Raw genomic sequence first — 12,993 nt, 5'->3', positions numbered from 1 at the left:
TGAAAACAGGATCATATAAGTTATTTATCTCATTTTAAGTTAAAGTTGAAGGAAAGTATATATATATATATATATATAACCCTAAGAAAAATATTAATGCATGTGACCAACCTCTAATTATTTGATATGTATACATTTGTCAATTAATTATTAGATTAAGATTCAAATCCAATCAACGTCAAATTCATAACCAGGTAGCAGTCAAAGAAGAGCAGAGTCCCCATATTTAATCCACAATTAACCCTTTCCTTAAATACGGCGATAAACCACGCGCTCTCCTTCGTAAACTTCCCATTCGCGTTTCAATTTCCCATCGCCATCAATCACGTCACTACAGTACTAGAAGGAGTGGTAATATCAAGCGAGTTTTTGACCAAAATAGCTCTCTTACAATTTCTTTTTACCAAAATAAATAACATCTTAAATTTATTATCAAATGTCATCTAATTTAATCGTAGTTCTAACAAACACACCGAACTAATTTTGTTTTTATTCTTAAGTATGATTAACATTTTTGTTTGATTTAAAGACGCTGAATTAATTAGTATTTTATGTATATAAATTATTTTAATTTAATATTTTAGTAGTTAAGAAAAAAATTATCTGATAATAAAAATACTAAACTGATTAGTATTTTTAAAGATGCTAATTAGTTTAGATTTTTATTATAACTGCAATAAAATAGACTCCATTTTGTAATAATTTTGAGTTGCAGTACAACACTGTAAAAAAAAAAAAAAAATAATAATAATAAAAAGGCCGGTAGTTTGGTCAAAAACTCTTATCAAGCTCAATGAAAACATTTCTCCCTGGATTAAACCGGCACTGGCCCGTTGCTGGAGCTGAAAGTCTTCCGATTCCCCTCCGATTCCCCGATCCGTTTCTTCTTCTTCTTCTTCTCATCCGAGATGTCGCAGCGATGGGCGTTTCTGTTGGGGAAGAGCTTCTCATCTCGCCGCTCGATCTCGCCTTCGTCGGAGATCTTGGAGGAAGATGCGAGATTCGCCGGAGGAGAGGAGGAGAAGGGTGCGTCGCCGTCGGCGGCAGGGGAGGAGGAGGAGAGGTGGGCGGGGATGCTCCCAGATTTGATGGTTAATATCATAAGGAGGGTGGAGGCGAGCGAGGAGAGGTGGCCGCGGCGGAAGAGCCTTGTGTCGTGCGCGTGTGTGTGCCGGCGGTGGCGGGAGATCGCTATCGCCCTGGTTGGGCCGCCGCGAGAGACCGGAAAGATCACCTTCCCTTCTTCCCTCAAGCAGGTAAATTAGTTAGGGTTTCTTCTCTCTGTTTGCTAATTGTTTAGCTTCGTTTCCTTTCAAGATCGCTTCTTTGAATGCATTTGAGATGGATCACCTTAGGAGCTCCAAATAGGGGTTTATCTTGATGGGAATACTTGTTTAAGTTTTAGTTTTGAAATTGGTCGAAAAAAATTCTTATGCCAAACTAAACTATTCAGTAACTTCTTTTTTTAAAATTATTATTATTATTATTTAATAACGATGAAATACAATGAAACTATGCGCGTAAGGCCGCTTCTAGAGGTCGCAAAAACCACACGTACTTTGTATTCAATCCTTTCAATTTCTTTTTTTTTAATTATTATTACTTTTATTCTGTTCATATTGCACTTTCTCTTTTGTTTTGGAAAGTTTAAGAGGGATTTCAATTGATTTATGTTGCTAATGGCAGCCTGGGACGAGGGACCTTCCGATCCAGTGTTTTATTAAGAGGAACAAGAAGAACTCCACCTTCTATCTCTACCTCAGCTTGACGCAGAGTAAGTATATGGCGACCAAGTGCTTGTTTCTAGGAACCTATTTGTCTTCTATTGCTGCTTTTTTCTGTGAAGAAACGATAACATTTGAATTTAGTAGCGTCCAAGTTTGACTTTGATCCTGTGACGTAGCATGTAACAAAGATGAAAATTTGATATCAGGCGGTCATATCTAGTACATACAATTTTGGGGTCTGAAATTCAGGGACTTTTCGGTTTTCGGGATTGAAACTGATATTTTGAGCCATTTAAAAACATAGAAGGAGAATGTTATGAATCTCTTTTTTCCTACTCTCTTCGTCTTTGCCGACCAAAGGAGTAAGCTTTTATGAATAAGAAGACGGATGATTAAAATTGTCGGCATGATTCTTGTTTTAGCCTTAGAGCATGTGTAAGGTATTGATTTATAAAGTCTTCAATTACATGCCTTGATTTGTAATGTTCATACAACTCACCCTCTTATAAGTTCTGACCAGATTATAATAATCTCATTTTTCAGAATAACCTAGTAGAAGTTTGTTTTGATCTCAATACTGGACAAATGAATTGTGGCTGTTATAACTACATCACTGTTTTCACTTTAGAATTATTTCAATAAAGCTGACAGTTAGTCTAGGAAGAAACAACTACAAAAGTAAGGCAAATTATGATCTCTACTTGTTGCCTATACTACTTGATTGAGGCCTAGTCTATTGAGATGCTTGCTTAAATGCTTTGATACTTTAATTGATGGGGCTTGAGGAGATTAGTTCACACTTTTTCATTGTTCAGTTCACTGGGATATGAAAGTTACTCGTTCAATACTGGCATGCAATTCCTTAAAACACTTCAGATTTGTGATATTGTATACTGAAATGTTGATTTTTCTGAGTTTTGTTTTGCTCTAATGATGACTGTGAAAATAGTTCGTGCATATGTAGGTGTGTGATTATTCATGTGTTTTTATCGATGACTACTACTTATATATCTTAGGGCTTTCCTCTTAGATTTTTTTTCCCTCAAGTCAACTTACCCATTCTTTGGTGCAGCATTCATGGATAAGGGGAAGTTTCTCTTAGCAGCGCGGAAGTATAAATATGGTGCCTATACAGAGTACATAATCTCACTTGATGCTGATGATCCGACCCAAGGAAGTAACGCATATGTGGGAAAGTTAAGGTACTATTTATGCACACTTATGTAGCACAGTTTCCAGCATCTCCTCGGTCTCTTCCTTACTGGAAGTAGAGTCTGGAATAGGCTTATCATACTACATCAAATAAGAACTATCAGGGGACAGCTGTGCTTTCAAGTTTGGTGGATGTGCTTATCATCACCAGCACATGCACCAAAGACATCAATCTTAGTAGGATGGCACGTAACTCATATATCACTTTTATGTGACTAGCCCTCTTTTTCTTTTTTGCAAGAAGACACCACCTTTGGGATATTCACTGTGATAATGTACACATCTGCTTAAGTATATGCCTTTCTTGATGTTAAGCTATTGCCACTCATCTTTTCACAGATCAGATTTCCTGGGTATGAGGTTTACAATCTATGATGGCAACCCACTATTCAACGGGGCAAGAGCATCAAGCATTAAGGCAAGCCGCCGTTTTTTCAGCAAGCAGATCAGTCCACAGGTCCCAGCTGATAATCTTGAAATCGGTCAGGTATCTTACAAATTGAATCTTCTAAAAACAAGAGGCCCTCGAAGAATGCAGTGCATACTACAGTGTCATTCGATGCGAGGAACTTCAGATGAAGAATCACAGCTTGAGAGCCATAGCATGGGATCATTAGTTCTGAAGAACAAAGCTCCAAGATGGCATGATCACCTACAATGCTGGTGCTTGAACTTTCACGGTAGGGTGACAGTTGCCTCAGTGAAGAATTTTCAGCTCGTAGCTATGATGGATCCAAGTCAACCAGATGGGGTAGGAGATGAAGAGACTGTGCTACTTCAGTTTGGTAAAGTTGGAGATGATTTGTTCACCATGGATTACCGGGAACCACTCTCCGCTTTCCAGGCTTTTGCTATCTGCTTAACCAGCTTTGGCACAAAATTTGCCTGTGAATAGAAGCATCCCGCTGCTGGATAGATGTTATAATTTTTCTTTTTAAATTCTCTTTGGTAAGCTCTTCCACTCTTCCTGTAAAATACTCTATTCAGCAGTTTCGGAGATGGCTACCACTGGGTGGCATGCACTATGAACAGTGAACAAAGTGCTTACCTTCGTGATACATTATACCTGACCTAGGTGATCATTTGGTCCTGGTCCTGGATTAATCGGGAAGGATTATTTTCACAAAATTACAGATAGCATCTTATAATTTAACTATGTTGTAAATAAAGTCCTCTCTTTTTATTATTTTATAATTAAATCCTTTTATTAGCTAAAAATATATGAGCAACACCTTTGAGTTAAAAGGTTTAATTTAACAAACATCCGAGGGAATTGAATTAAAAATAGAATATATTTTTATATATATTTAAGTTATTCTTATTTTTGTAGTATATGACCTGTAAGAATAAATAACATTAGTTTTGGATTCGTTCAATTGTGTGAGATTCAGTATTCGGTTATGATTTTAGTATTTTAGAGGCTTAATTTGATTATATTTTATTGTGAATTCGTGTTTTGGTTAATCTCCAGATTATTTTGGAGGCTAAATTTGATTCTAGAATTAAGTCACGGTGACAAGTTAATTTACATCTATCTATCAAATGCTATGGTGTAGTTTAATATTATCAGACAGTACATGGGCTATATTTATAAATAAAAAAATGACTTTATTTTTAAAAGTCAAAATGTAGGTTGCTATTTGTATTTTCTCTTGAGATTAACGATCAAGGATGTAGTCTAACAGGTTCCAGTAGCTGACACATAAATTGGCTGTTATACGCTGGGAAATGCCTGCGGGAACACTTCGCTGGATATGTACATTTAGTTGACTCAAATATGTAAAGAAAAAACATCCATTAAACTACATGTCAAGGTCATTAAACCTGAGTACACTAGATTGAACAAGTAATATAATCCAAATAACTCCTGGGAAATGATATTTTTTGGCACTGTGAATGCATAAACAACCAGAAGCACATACAAGACAAGCGAGAAAAATGACTTAGTACTAGGCATTTGTATTCGCATATTTTATACAATACACATAGTACAGTCTTTCACAGAACAAGTACTCTTGACAATGCTAGCTTCCATTGTTTATCACTTTATTGTTTACGCTAGTTACTGGTCAAACTGAAAGATACTACATAAAACTTGCATAACCAGAGGCTCCTTTAGGCAATTCCATCTCTATTGCTTCTCATTTTTTACCACGCAGCTTCGCGCCAAGAGCCCTCTCAAGTTTTATTATGATCTGCTGGTTGGGAATAGCCTTGCCTGATTCGTACTCTTGAATCACTTGTGGCTTCTCGTTGATCAACTGTGACATCATACTATACTTGTAAGTACAGAGCAACAACAAGCACATCAGACCTGTGAACAAGAAAAGTTACCTGAGCAAGTTGTGCCTGTGTTAACTTCTTATCCATTCGAGCTTGCATGATGCACTTTTTCAGCTCTGTCGGAACTCGCTCATCTAGTTAAACAAGGCCGGATCGGAAGAAATTACTATATAGTAAATGATTGTACAACATATACTCATAAAACATTTAACAAGGGGATCAGAAGAAATTACTATATAGTAGATGATTGTACAACATATACTCATAACATGTAAATACCACCATTCTTTCCTCAGCTGAGGAAGTGTGAAGGGTGATCACTTCAAAATGAACATAGAATTAATTCGTCGTAATTACTGTACCGGAAATAAATGCCAACAGCACAGATAACTAGAAAGGTTATCCAAATTTGTGATACTCATGGATGGTTCTGTAGTTGTCAGAAAAAAGAAGAGGTAACTAGTCTACACAAAATGAACAATATACAGCCTTGTCAAAGAGTGGTAAACATAATTCTTCCGAATTTCGTAACAATGCATTAGTTGAGGAACTGCTGGTGATGCCATCAGTGGAAAAGCAATGTTGCGTCCTACGTGATTATGCTGTTTGTAGCACCAGACGACAATCACATGAAGGACAGAACCAAATCAGTCACTTTCTTCATTTCAATTGTTTATGATGTCTCCACTTATGTGAAGACTTGATGTAGCCATGGAAGCATCAAACTATGACTTTATTTTTGTTCGATCAGCAGTTAGGCAAAACTAGTTTGTCTTCAGTTATAAGTTTATTTTTCATTAGTATGACAGCCAACCATCAAATTGACTTAAACAAAGATATGGTAGATATCCAGATTGACAAGTTTTAGGTGTTATATCAGCTTGTAGACAAGGGTTTTAAGTTAAATTTGCATCAGATATGGCTATTAGGATATCCTATTTCCAATTCAAAATCTTATCATAATACATGACCATTATTATGGAATAGATCTTACTGGATACCAAATCTTATCATATTGAAATCTTTTTGACATCTTTAAATATAAATCTTGGAGACCAAATCTTATCCATATTAGAATCTTTTCAAAATCTTTTAGAATATATATGTCTATTCCTTCTCTAATGTAACCTTAATGATCCTCAAGTTCCAATTAGAGAAAGAATCACTCAGTATCCTATAAAAGGACCACTCTGGCAGACCTGTTCCTGAGATCCAGAAATTAGGCCACTGGCCTTCCCTTTACCACAGATCTTGGCATAGGGACATGAGGGAACGTAGTATTTACTTTAGCAAATATTCGGTTTGGGTATAGCGGCTAATTTAAAAACTAAAACCAAATTAGAGATGTGAACATGCAATGCCATAATCTCTTTCAGAGTTTATTATATCGTACAAGAGAATAACCATATTAAACAATAGGAAAGCAGATGGATACAAGGTATGGATTATAATATAATAAGTTACTCACGAGAAAGATTCTCTGTTTCATCGTCTAGTTTCCTTGTATTCAGTGATGTGCTGCTAGAAGCAGCTTTATTTGTTCCGGCAGTAGCTGCAAGTTACCAAATAAAACAGAGTCAAAAATTATAAATTCCAAAATTCTAAGCACTAGCCAAAATATATCATGACAAGAAATCCCTAATTAAACTGTGCCATGATAACTATGCATGCTGAATGGATGAAAGCCCTTAGCCCCTTACAGAAGTAGTCAGAAGAAATCTAATCATCTGAAGTAATTTATAGTATTGTGGTAAGTGATGACAGATGATAGTTACTTTAAGCTAATCCCTCATCCACTTATCAATGATAATGTTGGATAAAGGGAATGAGAAATCCAACTCTCAGCTTGTAAGCATCTAACCTAATTATTTTAGGTATCTATGTCCACTCGGACTAGATTTTTGGCAGCAGCGCTACCAATTAATATTATACTACTTATTTTGATCCACAGAATAATGGAAGAACTAGTAAGGAAAGGCCAACAGAAACGTTTTAACGTGGTATCAGAAAATAAATTCCTCATCATTGAAAACTAACGCTAACGTCAACCAATCAAGTCCGGATTAAGTTTACACTAGATTTTTGGTGCCAGAGGAGACGAATCACAATTAATCATATGACTCTAATTTCTTCGCATATATCGATCGAAAAGAATAACATCTTCTATCAAGTAAAGATAAAGCGAGCGGTTAGAGGAAAAGGGAGAGGGATTGAGATTGCATACACTTCCTAACGGTCTCAATCTCTGCGCCGCTGCGGCGGGCGGCGTTGACGGCCTTCTCGTCCTTCTTGGCGGCGGTGTTTGGGGCCTTCTTCCGGATCACGACGGGCTCCCAGTCCTGGGTGAGTGGCCCAATCCCTGCCATCCTCTACCGTCTCCTTTTGGATCGATCGGATTAGGCGATTTAGGGTTTGCGATCGCGGTCGAGTCGCGGGGCTTTTGGGGGAAGAAAAGAAAAGCTCGCGCGGAGTCGGAGGAGATTTTTAGAAGGAGAAAAACAAATCTCTTGCTTTTGCTTTACGGGCAAGCTTCGTTCTTATCTATATAAATAGCCAAACGGGCGAAACCGGTTCTAAATCCGAATCCGATAACTAGGTTACGGCGGGGGCCACCTCATCTTAGAACTAGAAGAGGATAAATCCTTCTCTACCAGCGAATCTCTCCTGGAGATTTATACCTGACAAATTATTTGTGCTAAAAGATAACATTCAACTTATCAAAAGTAATTTACAAGGACACAATAAATAACTCACCATCATGATCTGAGGAGTTAAGGATAGTCTTTCCAATTCAAGCTATAAGGCAACATAAAATATTTTAGCTCAGACATCCTTATTTCATCATGGAGTAAAACATCACATGTATTTGAATTCTGAAGTTCCCGTATGCATTATGAATCGCAAATTTTGTAATGCTGTACTAAACAAAGAAAGCACATCAATAGGAGACAAAATTGAGATCCCTGAGAAAGGAAGAGGTTCTTAATCTCAAGTGGACAAAGATTAAACAGAGGGAGCCTAAAATATTCTTTCCATACCAAAGCATAAGCACAAAATTATTACTCAAAAACGTAATCTTAGATTGACTAATACAGAAAGATATTATAATGCCAAGGACCACATAGTCATAGTGTCTCATATAGGTCACTTGAGATTGAAGCAGCAGAGGTGAAATAGAAACTACATCTCATAAGCGATGCTGAACATATAATACGGCAAAAATGAGTGATGAAAATATAGACTGCGGAGCTGGAATATACAATGTTCTGCACTCTGTCTCTTGATGATCCAATGCAGTTGATTCTGTATATGTCCCCATTAGTCAGCACTATTATTTTCTTCTTTGTTCTCCTGTATTTCAAAAATGCATGTGCTAACCATAATTATTTTACTCAAAATTTAGAAGTGAACTCAGAAAGAACTAGTAGTATATCAATTTTCAAGGAAAAAGCAAGAGGTCGACACTAAATAAGCAGTTCGCTATCGCACACAAGATAATTGATTATTGCAGTAAGGTAAAGCAAATTTCTCTCATTAGTTAAGAATATCTATAGTCATTTCTTTATCTTTGAAACTACTGTTGCACAGGGACAACTATTAGTTCTAGGGAAGACATGCTCCTCCATTTGTCAATTAAGACTGACTGAGCGAGATAGAAAATCAGACATAAGCCGTGTATCATGCACATTCTGAATAACTTTCTATATCATATGATGGATAGACAAATAAAAGTAGGAAATATGGAATTAAATTTTTTACCTCCAACAACTCTTCCCTCAGGTTAACACTATCAGTATCGAGGCCCTTAGCAGATTCATCAGCAAGCTCTCTAATATCAGTGACATCCTCTTCCTGCATGCCATGATGAAGTCAAACGCGAAGAACCCAATATATCTCAAAACGGAAACCATAATGATAGAATCTCCACACTAGACAACACTCAAAAGAATGCAAGTTTCATGATTACATACATTTTGCGTTCCCATGATCTCCCTTATTTGCATGCAATCAATCAAGTCAGCACAATCTTGCTCCTGCAAATTTTCCTGCTTCATATGTGATGAATACAATATTTTAGATGGACGAAGTTGCCAAGACGGTGTTATTACTGAAACAGTTATAACAGATCAGATTATCTATAATAAGGTTGCTAAATTTATCTAACACAAATAATAATTAGCAAGGAATAGTCATCCTTTAGTGCAAGAGCTTCATAGCAAAAACTTTCAGAAAATAGTTAAGAAGTTAAAGCATCCATTTAAGTCGAAAAGGATTCATACTTCTTTAGTACAATTAAGTACCTAGAATTTTGGAAGCTAAATATGAAAAAGACTGGAGTACTCTGCTTGCTCAGTGGTTAGGGCTTATGAGCAAAGGAACAAGTAATACTCAACCATAATATACATTAGTCATGCTTACAACATTATAACAATAAGCCAGCTGGTTTAGGCAAAGTGAAACATAGTTTCAAACAGTAATATGCCCTCAACATTTGACACTAGTACCAACTAGCTTTTAATCATGAACATTTATATATAGAATGTAGATGGAAGAAGAGTAGAGGAGACATTACACTTGGTAAATCTTCACTTTCTCTTGTTTCAACACTCTCCACCACATCATAATCAGTACCAACTTTCTCTACAACCTCTTTACAGGTTTCTTCTTTGTTCTCAAAAACTTCTCCTGAATCCTTTTTCTGTGGAATCTCCTGCTTGTCCAAAATTATATTTATACCAATTAAATTACTTCTAAATTGAAGATCATTGTACTTAAAAAAAGTGAATGGAAGACAACACAAGCTTCCTATGTAAAAGGATTATTATCTTCCAAAGTATACAAGATTCTGGACAATGGAATATAGAGTCATAAGCATGATAAAAAGGACACCTTTGCATCGGATGCTTTAGCTAATGACTGGCTAAGAGAGACACCAGAATCCAGAACAATGCTGGGCAATCTCTCCATGTTCCACCCAAGAACTCGACATATAGCCCTAGCGAACGCCCGGTGAGCCCTTCTCCTCTTCGTCTTGGAGATCGAATTTGAGTGCTGCACGAGTCCAACGCAACTCCCAAATCTCTTGCCCTTCTTTACACCGATCCCCTCGCAGACAAAGCAGTAGAACTCACCTTTCTCGCAATTCTTCTCGTAGTACTCCCTCAAAGCCCCGTCCTTTTCAAAAATTCCCAGGAAAAATTCGAGCTCTTCCAGTTGCCCGGCATCCTCCACATCCATTCCGTCCTCTTCGTCCTCGTCATCATCCTCGTCGTCCTTCTTCGAAAAGAACTTCTCGCAAGCCCTCAAGCCGCCCTGCTGCATCCAGATTGCGGCGGCATGCCCCGCCTCTTCGGCGGAGGCGCGAGGCTTCGGCGGCGGCGCAACGTCGCTCCACGTCTCGGGAAAGGGTTTCGGCTCCGCTTCCGGGGCGAAGGGCCATTCCTTCCCGGAGGACGGCTGCGGCTCCTCGAGTGGCGCCGTATCCCTCTTCTCGCGCTTCTTCTTCTTCTTTTTCTTCTTCTTCTTGGATTCCATTTTGAATGCCGCAGAGCTCGTCGGTCGGAGACTGGGGTTAGGGCTAGGGTTTTGCTGAGGGGGCCCGCGATGCCATAGCGAGTGGAGATGTAGGACTTCGTCGACCCAGAGGCGTTGCAAGGCGGGAGATACGTGACGGTGGTCCATATCGGAGAGGGGAAGGGGAGGGGAGGGAGGGAAGGGGCATAGTGACCGCCAAAACAGGCCTCCATTTATGGTTGCGGCTGTTCGGGTTCGGCTCGCGCGACGAGACCGCACGCGTCTAGTAAGTGCACAGTGCCGTGACGCCACCCCTACCTCCCGACTCTCCTAATCTCCGGCTCGTGTTGTCGAACTTACAGGCCTATCAGGTTCAGGTTCGGTTTTTGTTTGTCAACAAGAGCACTCGATTAGATCCGGTACGAACCTGGCTATGAATATATATATATATATATATATATATATATATTAAAAATAATAAACTGTCTTATTACTCGTCTTGTTGCGTTAGACGGTAAGATGACCGCTCACGACCCACGGCCATCTTTTAAAATATTTTATGCGTGTCTGAATTCAAATCTCCACGGTATTGATTTGATTGAAATATTATTATTACATTCCCTCCTCTCTTACCAAATACTGATTACCAGAAATAAGTTGCACACATGCACAGAAAGAGATTTTAGGCCATTAGAGGTGCTCTCTGGTATCCATCATATATTACTTGGAATTTCGCGAACTATATGACCATCGACCTATATAACCAGAAATTGACTCTTTTGAGAAAAAAGATATCTAACACCCACCCTCGAAGCCAAAGATTTTTATGGATGCTGTTCAAAGGCCTATCCACAAGCAATCTAATGGCAGGATATTCTGGGGTTCCGTTTGTTAGTCAGTTAGAAATTGTTCTTTATCCAAATCCACTGACATAAGCTTCTTACAAGGCACATTTAGCCTAGTAATATGCTTCCACAAAAACAAAGATAATTGCTGGTGTAGTGATGCAACACGGAGTCTAAATTATCACCAACACTGGAAATAATGTAACTCCAAGCATCCAAATAGATATTCATTATTCTACAGCACCATAAGTTTCAACAACATTGAATCATTTCTTAGTATTTGATAAGGCTCCTAGCAGAACTCACAAATTTGTCATCAACTGTAAACTTACATAAACCCTTGAACAACAGTGCAGCAATGCTGTTTTCTCCAAAAATAGTGTACGAATGCTGATGAAGTATATATACATCAGAAAAGAAGAGGAACATAATATTGGCTTGAAATAAGGCTAGTTGATAGATAGAGTTACCACCTAAGAGGTTGCAGCTTTCCCTCATTCAACCAAAAGAGTGACTATCTAAAAGCTCCTCTAGAGAGTATACCTTTCTTGCAGAAGCAGATGCTGATATATTTACTGCAGGGATCTCATCTCAAACGTACAAATAACCCGACAACAAGCAATATGAAACATTAGTATTGCTGAAAAATTAGTTGAGTCTTATTCTAGACATAACATATTTGAATTGATGACAAAAACAGATATGAGTCTGTGACAATCCAACTCCCACTCCCTGTGTTGCTTCATTTAAGTCATAAGATGGATGTGGCAATTTTCAGCCATATCAGTTTTTGGAGGCACACCTGGTTAACACAACAAAAGAGAAAATAGAGAGGAAGGCAGGGGAGTCCTAGTGGTTCATTGAAAGTCATAAATATCTATCTTCACCTTATTCAATTTTCCAAGGTGATTTAGAAAGGTGAAGTCTTGCACATTTTGCTTTTCGATTAGGATCTGGTGAAATATAAGTGAAAATGAAAAGATATAATAACATTGTTCCACCAATATAAAACTACATATTCACTGAGTTGGTGTTTCTAACAGTCCAGTATACTCTAATCCTTCCAAAGACTCTTTGATATTATAAAACAAGAATTGAAACTCAGGAACAACATATACATAATTACAGCCTCCCCAAGCAGAACTTTTTGGATCTAAAAGTTGAATTGAACAGCCCCATGGTCGACTAAATTATGTATTCTCATCTATTCTGGGTATCAAAATCTTTCTTGATTACGATAACTTACCTCGATTGACATCAATTAATGGGAGCATGGAATGCTTGAACTATAACAACATAAATAATTAAGATAATTATCTTTTCACTCCCTGACCTACTGCTCATTTTTTAAAATGATTCCTTCAACTTTTTTTTTGTACAGACTCTTTGAACTATCAAAAATATCTCACTTA

The 12,993-nt window shown here is 37.8% G+C and overlaps 3 protein-coding genes across 5 annotated transcripts; 1 reads left to right on the top strand and 2 right to left on the bottom strand.

Moving 5' to 3' along the window:
• The first annotated feature begins 783 nt into the window (after nt 1-783).
• Nucleotides 784-4,067, top strand: LOC140780701 (tubby-like F-box protein 1). The gene is made up of 4 exons (XM_073126414.1): nt 784-1,256; nt 1,687-1,774; nt 2,800-2,929; nt 3,279-4,067. Exons 1-4 carry the CDS (start codon nt 909-911, stop codon nt 3,832-3,834), a joined length of 1,122 nt encoding a protein of 373 aa, XP_072982515.1. The 5' UTR covers nt 784-908; the 3' UTR covers nt 3,835-4,067.
• Nucleotides 4,068-4,878: 811 nt separating this feature from the next.
• On the bottom strand, nt 4,879-8,551 carry LOC140783408 (multiprotein-bridging factor 1b). 2 transcript variants are annotated; one of them, XM_073130295.1, is made up of 6 exons: nt 8,483-8,551; nt 7,977-8,018; nt 7,447-7,886; nt 6,691-6,774; nt 5,274-5,356; nt 4,879-5,200 (listed from the first exon to the last, which is right to left on the bottom strand). In XM_073130295.1, the coding sequence occupies exons 3-6, from the start codon at nt 7,586-7,588 to the stop codon at nt 5,081-5,083; spliced, it is 429 nt and encodes a 142-aa protein (XP_072986396.1). In that variant the 5' UTR covers nt 7,589-7,886; nt 7,977-8,018; nt 8,483-8,551; the 3' UTR covers nt 4,879-5,080. The 2 variants fall into 2 exon arrangements, with proteins under 2 accessions (XP_072986396.1, XP_072986404.1); XM_073130303.1 differs by lacking the exons at nt 7,977-8,018; nt 8,483-8,551 and having other exon boundaries at nt 7,447-7,900.
• Nucleotides 8,226-11,546, bottom strand: LOC140783384 (uncharacterized). 2 transcript variants are annotated; one of them, XM_073130261.1, is made up of 5 exons: nt 10,113-11,546; nt 9,796-9,933; nt 9,194-9,271; nt 8,982-9,074; nt 8,226-8,573 (listed from the first exon to the last, which is right to left on the bottom strand). In XM_073130261.1, the coding sequence occupies exons 1-5, from the start codon at nt 10,902-10,904 to the stop codon at nt 8,541-8,543; spliced, it is 1,134 nt and encodes a 377-aa protein (XP_072986362.1). In that variant the 5' UTR covers nt 10,905-11,546; the 3' UTR covers nt 8,226-8,540. The 2 variants fall into 2 exon arrangements, with proteins under 2 accessions (XP_072986362.1, XP_072986371.1); XM_073130270.1 differs by having other exon boundaries at nt 9,194-9,268.
• Nucleotides 11,547-12,993: the final 1,447 nt, after the last annotated feature.

Source organism: Typha latifolia, chromosome 1 (assembly GCF_019914945.1).
Source record: "Typha latifolia isolate L0001 chromosome 1, TyphaL0001v2, whole genome shotgun sequence".
In the NCBI taxonomy this organism is placed as follows: domain Eukaryota; kingdom Viridiplantae; phylum Streptophyta; class Magnoliopsida; order Poales; family Typhaceae; genus Typha; species Typha latifolia.
This window is presented reverse-complemented; position numbering and strand designations above follow the sequence as displayed.

What these genes read in the sequence shown, in the direction of transcription:
- LOC140780701 (XM_073126414.1), top strand. Translation starts at nt 909, where the DNA reads ATGTCGCAGCGATGGGCGTTTCTGTTGGGGAAGAGCTTCTCATCTCGC. An exon ending in TCCCTTCTTCCCTCAAGCAG is followed by an intron (nt 1,257 to 1,686) that starts GTAAATTAGTTA and finishes TGCTAATGGCAG; the next exon opens with CCTGGGACGAGGGACCTTCC. An exon ending in GCATATGTGGGAAAGTTAAG is followed by an intron (nt 2,930 to 3,278) that starts GTACTATTTATG and finishes ATCTTTTCACAG; the next exon opens with ATCAGATTTCCTGGGTATGA.
- LOC140783408 (XM_073130295.1), bottom strand. Translation starts at nt 7,588, where the DNA reads ATGGCAGGGATTGGGCCACTCACCCAGGACTGGGAGCCCGTCGTGATC. An exon ending in GATTGAGACCGTTAGGAAGT is followed by an intron (nt 6,775 to 7,446) that starts GTATGCAATCTC and finishes GGTAACTTGCAG; the next exon opens with CTACTGCCGGAACAAATAAA. An exon ending in CACAGGCACAACTTGCTCAG is followed by an intron (nt 5,201 to 5,273) that starts GTAACTTTTCTT and finishes ATGATGTCACAG; the next exon opens with TTGATCAACGAGAAGCCACA.
- LOC140783384 (XM_073130261.1), bottom strand. Translation starts at nt 10,904, where the DNA reads ATGGACCACCGTCACGTATCTCCCGCCTTGCAACGCCTCTGGGTCGAC. An exon ending in CTAAAGCATCCGATGCAAAG is followed by an intron (nt 9,934 to 10,112) that starts GTGTCCTTTTTA and finishes TTGGACAAGCAG; the next exon opens with GAGATTCCACAGAAAAAGGA. An exon ending in AAAGTGAAGATTTACCAAGT is followed by an intron (nt 9,272 to 9,795) that starts GTAATGTCTCCT and finishes TCACATATGAAG; the next exon opens with CAGGAAAATTTGCAGGAGCA.